General features: G+C 36.9%; 1 protein-coding gene across 1 annotated transcript; it reads left to right on the top strand.

Moving 5' to 3' along the window:
- Positions 1-3,196: 3,196 nt before the first annotated feature.
- Positions 3,197-6,571, top strand: LOC139703666 (olfactory receptor 14C36-like). The gene is made up of 3 exons (XM_071607142.1): positions 3,197-3,202; positions 3,565-4,476; positions 6,446-6,571. Exons 1-3 carry the CDS (start codon positions 3,197-3,199, stop codon positions 6,569-6,571), a joined length of 1,044 nt encoding a protein of 347 aa, XP_071463243.1.
- Positions 6,572-9,594: the final 3,023 nt, after the last annotated feature.

The following is a 9,594-nucleotide window of genomic DNA, read 5'->3' as shown; positions in this document are numbered from 1 at the left end:
CTTATTGGTTTAAAATTCTTCTATTCAAATAGCTTTTACTTATCACCCATTTAGAAAATGCACAAAATTATCTGCACAGTTTTGATGGCTGACAAAGAAATATCTTCAGATTAAGGCAACAGGGACAAAATGCCAAATACGTTGCAGGTGACAGGGAGATAGATATGAATTCGTTTATGCAAATTACATTCATTCATATTTTTCAGTAGCTGTTGGAAATAAAAAAATCCAATATGGCATTCAATTTTCATTGAAGTATTTTCAATTCATCAACATCACCTTTTGTCCTAATCACAAATATGTTCGCATTTTCAATAATTGTTCACATTTTAGACTAAAAGCATATCACGTGTAATGAGGATGTGTGTCTAGTGGTAAAAATATAATAATAGGGTCATGCAGTCTTTAGAAGCACATAATGAGAGTCAGATGTGCTAAAGTGCTCCTCAGCATCCCTCAATGACTGATCAATAACACTAAACCATAATTGCTAATATGAAAAGTGTAATTTAGAAAATAATTAAAACCTGTATTTTACAACACAAACAATCCACTGCATTTTTTTAATGCAATCTACTTAGTTGATAGTAAAGAACTGTCAGAGAAATACCAAAAGGGAAAACTCCCAGCTTTCTCCACTAACAGACGAAAGTATTTGCAGAAGCCCTTCTTCAAATTACTGGCATTAAATAGCAGAATACAACAGTTACTAATAGGGCATTATGTAAAAATGTGGATGTGTAACCAATGTGATTCTGCAATCTGTATTTGGGGTAAAATTGGGAGTTCATAACCAACTTGAATCTAATGTATGAAATATGATATGTCAAGAGCTTTATAATGTTTTGAACAACCAATAAAAAAAAATAAAAATAAAATAAATATGCTAATTTCTCTTTATGATTCTATTCTTGACCTTCTTGTTACCTGACCTTTGTTTTATTTATAAAACCAACTTTTGGTGTTTATATGAATTTTCAATAAGCATTTTCATTAGAGGACAATGTAGTTGTCTACATTGCTAAAATTGTGAGGTCAAATTAGAAAATTTGAAGGCTTAATTCTTATTTTTAAAAAAATCTAGGTGAAGAAATTAATCACATTTTTGAGATCTACAAGAATACTTGGAGGCCACAGGAAATCAAGTAGTGGTCCTATATTTATTTTGTCATATCCATAATCTAAAGATTCCTGTGAGACTGATCCATGAAAAAAGTAAGTCAAATATAGAGAAGAATTTTTCAAAAAGTAGTTAAACACATAAGCAATGAAGGACATCAATTAAATTCATATGATTCAAACTGCTTACTGGAAAATTTACTAAGTTTTATTGGAAAAATAAAAATAGTACATGGTTTAATATTAAAAGTGGAAACAAAAAAATTCTCTGTAGTTCTGTGCCAAATTCCAGATCCTGTGCACATATTTGTTTATCTTATATTTGACACAAATGTCTAGGGGTGGTGAGCAAGGACTCCTGTAGTGCCTGGAAGTCAGTATAAAAAGTTGAAAACCTGCAAAATTTTTAACATGCATTTGTCTCATCACCCATCACTTTCTGAATTTGTCATATGCATTTATATTTTTACATAATGTATTATTGTATTACTTCTCTCATGGTAATCAATTTACTTGAAAATACCAAAATTTTTCTTCTTTCCAAAACTTAACCATCAGTAATAGTTTTAGCCATAGTTGTTACATTGGTTATGCTTGTTGGGCAATTACTGCTATAAAGTGGAAATGTGCACATTTGCAAGTGCACAGGGCACCTGCACTTGCATGACCTCCCAGCATCCTGCGCTGTGTGTGCTATAGCAGTGTGGAAGGGGCAGAGCCTGCTTGAGAGCTCTTCATCTGTAATTCAGTAGCGTAAAGAAATCCAGTCCAGGGGAGTGATCAGTCAACAAAGCCACCAGGCATTAGTTCATTACCACTGTGAAGGAAGTCATGCACTTGCTACTAAAAAGATGAACAATACAAGGTCCCAAATCAAAGAATTTGCACCAGTGATCTGAGTGATGAATACATACTGATTTAATCAAAGGCAATACAATATGTCCATTTCTAACACTACACAGAAGGGGGAAAAGTTTAAGATTGTAAAGCAGTTTCCAGAGGAAAAGTTTCACTTGAGCCTTCTTTAAAGCCCAATACACAGTAATGGAGAAAATTATATCACTAATTCACAGTTAGAAAAGGCTTCTGTCAGCAAGTTCCAGAGTATGCTATAAACAAGGGGGTCACTTGGGAATGAGCCTCAGGTTTGTATGAGGAGGAATTGGGGATGGGGCAAGACAGTGTTCAGGTAGACAGAGTAGGACCCCTTGAACTTCACCCTCACTGTGAAATTAACACCAACCTACCTGTGTCTGGCTACAAACCCCTGACCCTGGGGGACACACAGTTCCAGAGGAACCCAGGGAGGCTCACAAGAAAGATCATTTTTTCTAAGGGTAAGTATGGTTAACCTAGAAGGTGCTGAGAAGGACCAAGTTTGCAGAGGGCAGAGGAAATGACAATATGGGTGATTCTGGATTGAGTCACCTATAGGTGGTTTGAGCTGCTGTAGAAGTGTTGTAACCATGGGAAAAATATTCTTTTAGCATATATATTCAGTATCTTTTTGTATAATTATGATGAGATTAAGAAGAAAGAAAAATAATGGAAGGTGTCCACAAGGAAAATATAAATTATTGTCTAGACAATGCGAACTTCAACTTCATGTTGGTGAACACAGAATGAGAACATTTAAAGGTACAAAGTAGAAGTTGAGGAGAGTGTCAGCTGCTTGGAGGCTGAGGCTCTGAAGACCTTACCCTGATAACCTGGAGAGGAATAGAGAGCCCAGCAGGACCTGGGACAGGCTGGCTGAGGGTGTGTGTCCATGAGACAGCACCACCCCCATCCTGAGGAGCACCAGGGAGAGTGGGAGACTTCAGCAGATTTCAGGGGCACTCAGGTCACCTCAGTATTCCACAACACTGGGCCTGTGATGCTGGAATGGGAAAATTTGAATTCTTGAGATGGTTTTCTCATGAGTAAAATGTTTTCATGTTCCTAGTGATCAGTACTCCAACATGATATATATTGATCCTTACATAAAAATGTAAAAATATTACAATATGTTTTATAATTTGCATTATTAGGTGTGGAGGTTTTGGCAAAATAATATTGAATTTATTTATGGAGGAGGATGAAGGTAAGTAAACTATGGAGCATTAAACAATGAACTGTCACACAGGTGGTCATGCAGGTGAGGAGATGGGTAACCCTGGAAGTGCTCTGCATAGAGTCTCAGGAGGTCAGGGGAGGTCTGATGGGGAGCTGAGGACAAGCCCTGCAGGTCACACCCAGATGCTAGGCTGCAGACCTCCACACCTGCGCTAGGAGGTTCACACTGCTCAGAAATGATTAAACATATCAGAAAACCAAGAGTACCTTCCTCTGCAGGGAAAGTGACAAAAATATAAGAAAACTATTTGGACATGAATGTGTAAACTAATTGCATTAATGATGTTTTTTACTTCCTCTTTTTAACTCTTCATCTTCTCAAATAACCAGAATTTCCAGCAAACGGACAATGCCACCATGGTAACTGATTTTCTCCTCCTGGGCTCTCCTGATGGCTGGAATCTGAGTTTCCTCTATTTCACAGTATTCCCAATGACCTACCTGGGTACCCTGTTAGGGAACCTTCTCATCGTCACTCTCACCACTGCTGACCAGCGTCTGCACACACCCATGTACTTCTTCCTCAGAAATCTGTCCATCTTGGACATGTGCTTCATTTCTGTCACTGTCCCCAATGCCTGTGTCAAATCTCTTACTGGCAACAGGGCCACTTCAGTAGCTGGTTGTGCAATACAGATCTTCTTGGTCATTTTTTGTGCATATGTGGACATGCTATTTCTCACCATCATGGCCTGGGACTGCTATGTGGCCATCTGCCAGCCCCTTCAGTACCTCTTCATCATGAACCCCCAGATTTGTGTCCGCATGACCCTGTCTTCCCTGCTCAGTGGTCTGCTGTATGCAGGTGTGCACACTGAGAACACATTCCAGCTGTCCTTCTGCCAGTCAAACGTGGTCCATCAGTTCCTCTGTGACATCCCCTCTCTGCTGAGGCTCTCCTGCTCTGACATCACCAGCAACATGGTCCTTCTTCTTGTCTCTATTATAATCATTGGTGGTGGCTGCTTTGCTATAATAATAATGTCATATATTTGCATATTTGCTGCTGTGCTGAAATTTCCCACCAGAGCCCCAGGGAAGGCCTTCTCCACCTGCACCCCTCACATCCTCGTGGTGTCCGTCTTCCTCAGTTTCATCACAAGTGTGTACCTGAGACCTTCAGCAACCTCTGACACCCTGCAGGACATGGTTCTCACTGCCTTTTACACCATGGTTCCTCCCTTCCTGAATCCTCTCATCTACAGTCTCAGGAACAAGCAGGTAAAGGAAGCTGTGAGGAGAGTAATGCAAAGAGAGTTGTTCTCAGGGAAAATGATAAAGTTGCATTTCAGGATTATCGTCATTTCCCTGTTTGTGGTTCTTAGATAAAGCTCTTCACATCTGGGCTTTCCATCTTACCCTGCCTACACTGAGATCACATCATTAGGAGCTGATTTATTTTATAAGGTATCTTTTGTGATTTACCATATTTTTCCATGGATACTTCATAAAATGTGTAATTTTATCATTGTATATATTTTTAATTTTTAATTATTTGTTCTAATTTCTTATACATAACAGCAGAATGCATTTTAACTCATTATTCTAAATGGAGTATAATTTCTTATTTCTCTGGCGGTATATGATACAGATTTTTATGGTTTGTGCAACCATACGTGTATGTACATAGGGTAATCATGACTGCCTCATTTTGCCAGCCTTTTCCACACACATCTTTCCTTCCCCTTACTCCCTTTTGCACAATCTAAAGTTCCTCCATACTTCCCTATGTTCCCCCCATTTATGGATCAAAACTGCATATCAGAGAAAACATTTTACCTTTGGTGTTGGGGAATGGCTTATTTCACTTAGAAGGATATTCTCCAACTCTGTTACCCAAAAATCCCATAATTTTATTTTTTAAGGCTCAGTAATACTCCATTGTGTACATATACTACATTTTCTTTATCATTCATCTGTTGAAGGACACCTAGTTTGGGTCTATAGTTTAGCATTATTACTTGAGCTGCTATAAATATTGATGTGGCTGTGTCATATAGTATGTTGTCTTTAAGTTCTTTAGGTATAAACCAAGAAGTGAGAGAGCTGGGCCTATATGGTGGTTCCATTCCAAGTTTTCTAAGAAATATCCATACTGCTTTCCAGAGTGGTTGCACCACTTTTTTGTCCCACCAGCAATGTATGAGTGTACCTTTCCCCCCACATCCTCACCAACAGGTATTGTTGCTTTTATTGTTGACAATTTCCATGCTGACTGGAGTGAGATGAAATATTAAAGTAGTTTTGATTTGCATTTCTCTAATTGCTAGAGATGTTGAAAAGTTTTTTGTATATTTGTTGATCAATAGTATATCATCCTCTTTGAAGTGTCTGTTCAGTTTCTAAGCCTATTTATTGATTGGGTTATTTGTTTCTTTCGTGTTAGGTGTTAAGTTATATATATATATATATATATATATATATATATATATATATATATATATATCCTGGAGGTTAGTGTTCTTTCATGTACATGTGGTAAAGACTTTCTCCTATTCTGTAGGCTCTCTCTTTATGTTCTTGATTTTTTCCTTTGTTGTGAAGAAGTTTTTTAGTTGACATCATCCCATTTATTGATCTTTGATTTTATTTCTTGTGCTGTAGGAAACTTTTTAAGGAAATATGTCCTAAGCCAACATGATGAAGATGTGGTTCTACTTTTCCTTCTAGTAGGCACAATATCTTGGATCTAATGCCTAGGTCTTTGATCCATTTTAAGTTGAGTTTTGTGCAGGGTGAGAGACAGGGTTTTAGTTTCATTTTGCTACATAAGGATTTCCAGTTTTTCCAGCTCTATTTGTTAAAGAAGGTATTTTTTTCTCTGATGTATTTTTGGCACCATTGTTAAGTATGTGATAACTGTATTTATGTGGGTTGGTCTCTATGTCTTGTATTCTGTACCATTGGTCTACAAGTATATTTTGGTGCCAAAACCATGCCATTTGTGTTACTATGACTCTTTAGTATAGTTTAAATTTCTCTATTGTGAGGCTTCCTGCTTTACTCTTCTTGCTAATGATTTCTTTCACTATTCTGGATCTCTTATTTTTCCAAATGCATTTCAAAATTGCTTTTTTCTATTTCTATGAAGAATTACAGTGGGATTTGATAGGAATCACATTAAATCTGTATAATGATTTTGGTTATGTGGTCATTTTGACAACAATAATTCTGCCTATCCAAGATCATGGGAGGTTTTCCATTTTCTAAGGTCATCTTCAAATTCCTTCTTTGTTTTGTTATTTTTATTTTGGAGGTTTTTTACTTCTTTTGTTACATTGGTTCCCACTTATTTGTATCAATGCATAATTTAGTGAATAAATATAATTCAACATAATTGCTGAAATTCTTTGAGGTTATATATATTGAAAATTCATCCAATATGTCCTCTTACTTATATTAAAGGCATCTAGTTTGGTTCTATAGTTTAGCTACTGTGACTTGAGCTCCTATAAACATTGATGTGATCAAATACTGTGATAGAGGATAATTTTACCAACTTTAATCTAGAGATAACTTACACTCCATAATCTATTCTTACTCAGAGCCAGTGTCAAATATGCAAGAACTGTGATATATAATTTTGTCAATTAATTATTGAAAATATACAACAATCAAATTCTAAAGAATTGTGACCAAAAATACAGAGAGAAACACAATAATATCCCTCTCCATCTAGAACATGAAAAAAAGAAGAATTTCTTTGTCCACGAAGTAAACAGAGGGCCATTTTTACCACCCCTTGTGTCCTGACAATAAACCAAACTGCTGGGGAAGAGACCCCACCTTCCTTAGCTGTTCATGAGTCACCCAGTGTCAGGAACCAAACCCCAAGGCCGAAATGCAGGTCATCTTTTGGACTCTTTTCCTCCCACACTGTAATTATCTGGCCACAGTGTCTGATGATGTGAGCACTTAAATTTCTCTCAATTTACTGAACTTTTAAACATCTATCTGTACTTGTTTCCTAAAACCTCGTGGCAGATTATTTATTTTTTTCCTGAGCAGGGATTGAATCCAGGAAAGCTCCGCAGCCTTTCATGTGTTTAATATAGAAACAGGATCTTAGTAAGTTGTTTACTGTCTCACTAAGTTGCTAATGCTGGCTTGGAAACTCTTATTCTCCTGCCTTAGCTCCTGATGCACTGGAATTGCAGGGTTGTGCCACTTCCAAGTCTTGTAGCAATCTTTCATCATCTCACAAATGTTATTTTTCTCCAAATATTCTAGTGTCCTCATTGACATATGCTTTGCCAACTATGAATTATAAATGACATATGCTCATATCAAGTTACCTAGGAATACTTATATAACAAAAAGATAAAAAAAAATATATAATATGAAAATATTACATCAAATGCTAACTTTTGAGAAATAATTTTATTCACTAGTACAGTAATAGGAAAAAAAATGAAAAAAAAAAAACAATGTACTTATTACCTAGGTAAATTTAAAAGCCTGAACATATTTGATTGATTAGTAAAGGCATTTCTTAAAGTTTGCAGATAGGGGAATGCTTGTAATAGGAACCAGTGAGCACCCCAATACTGGCTGCTACAGAAAGCCTTGACTTGCTTAACAGGATCCAAACAGAACACAAGCTCCATCCACACACTGTGTCTATGGTTTCTGGTTCCCAGTGCTCCAATGTTCCCTGCTAGAGCAGAAAGACCTTTAGAGTATCTCAGATGAATTCTGCAAACTCCACATTTACATGCATTTCCTCCAGAACTATAGGTTATTGAACCTCTATGGGTGACTTGTATCAACAATTTTTGAGTTAGGTAGGTAAGGTTTACACTTAATAGATGAATTAAGAATGAAATTAAACTGCAAAACCATCCCTAATGATATGCATCTCTCTTGACAAAGACTTTGGATGTTTACCTTACATTATAAGATGTTTTATATTGAAAGAATTGGTGATGAAGGAAACCAAAAAAGATAATATTGATATAAGAACTTCATGATATTTCACAGCTTGTGTCAAATTACATAAAAAACACTGTAGGTGTGTGGGTGTAATATGAAACTTCTTCAGAATTTAGAAAAACTTTACTTTGTGTGCTAGGTTGGTACAAAGAAACACATTTTTATAGTAAGATAAATTGTGTGGTAATATCTATTGTAAAGAGATCCACCAAAAAGACATTATGGTAACATAATCCACTGAGAGCTTTCAGGTAATATTCATGACTAACAATATTATACTATATCCATTAAATTTTTCCATGTTTTAAATAGCCTTTAAAATATTTATATCAATACCATAGATATATAGCATTGTAAGAAAGCAGTGAATTATTTTAGTAGAGTTAAAAACCATATTTGATAAGAGTTTTAACATGATCACTGAGAATAAACGGGCCAAGGAAGGTGTGGTGGTAAAGACATTGCAGTCCCTTAAGAGATGTCAACTATTTCAAACTGATACTATATAGAAGAGGCTGAGAGCATGTAAGGAATTTGGAAGACCACCTCCATTGTACACTCAAGGATGTAGAAGACAAATTCCCTTCCAAACTGTCTTGGGGCCACCCCACTAGCACAGGGGCCCAGGAAGTGAGTTTACCCTGCTTAGCAAGGAAGATATTCAGAAATCATCACAGCAGTAATTTCAGGGACCAACTGTAGCATAAGCTGTCAACAGACTTTGGCATTATTTACATTGTGCTGGCTCTGCAGGAATGCAGGGTGCTCTAGTTAAGAGGTTATGCTGCCTTTCACCATCATCTCAATAAAAGGCCTCATATGCCAATCAAACTGGAGCAGGGTCTGAGGCTCTGCAGACTGCCCCTTACCAGGTGATAGGTGAAGCTCTGAAGGTGAAGCCAAAGTTCAAATGGAATTCTCAGAAATTAGTAGTTACCAAAAGCATGAACTGCTGGCCAAGAAAAGCTGCTGGCTACAGAGATAGCCAAAGGAAAAGAGAGCATTTGCCTGTGCTCTGCAAATGGCAAAGCCAAAGAGCAGAAATACCTAAGCATTTTGGAAATAGTCAAGGGTTTTCAATGCTACATGAGGAATTACAGGTGGCGTTGAGGGTCATATTTGTTCAACTGGGTTTCACATTTCCTCATCCCTAATCCATTCTTTATATTCCCCTATTACTGCCTTTTGCTAATGGAAATTTACTCTCTGCTAGTGAATACTGGATGCATGTAACTTCTTTTGATGTTTTATAGGGGTTCACAGCCAATAGTTAACCTACAGTTTCAGGAAAGATTTTGAACTTTCACTTTGGGGCAATGCTGGAATTATTAAGATTATGAAACACTTGGAAATGGACTAAATTAATTTTGCATGTGAAATGGACATGGTGTTTGAGGGGCCAGCAGTAAATGTTATGGATGGGATGTG

The sequence above is a fragment of the Marmota flaviventris genome, assembly GCF_047511675.1.
Source record: "Marmota flaviventris isolate mMarFla1 chromosome 5 unlocalized genomic scaffold, mMarFla1.hap1 SUPER_5_unloc_2, whole genome shotgun sequence".
Taxonomy (NCBI): Eukaryota; Metazoa; Chordata; class Mammalia; order Rodentia; family Sciuridae; genus Marmota; species Marmota flaviventris.
Note: the sequence above shows the minus strand (reverse complement) of the source record. Positions and strands in the feature narration are given on the sequence as shown.

What these genes read in the sequence shown, in the direction of transcription:
- LOC139703666 (XM_071607142.1), top strand. An exon ending in TAAAGGAAGCTGTGAGGAGA is followed by an intron (nt 4,477 to 6,445) that starts GTAATGCAAAGA and finishes CCATTTTCTAAG; the next exon opens with GTCATCTTCAAATTCCTTCT.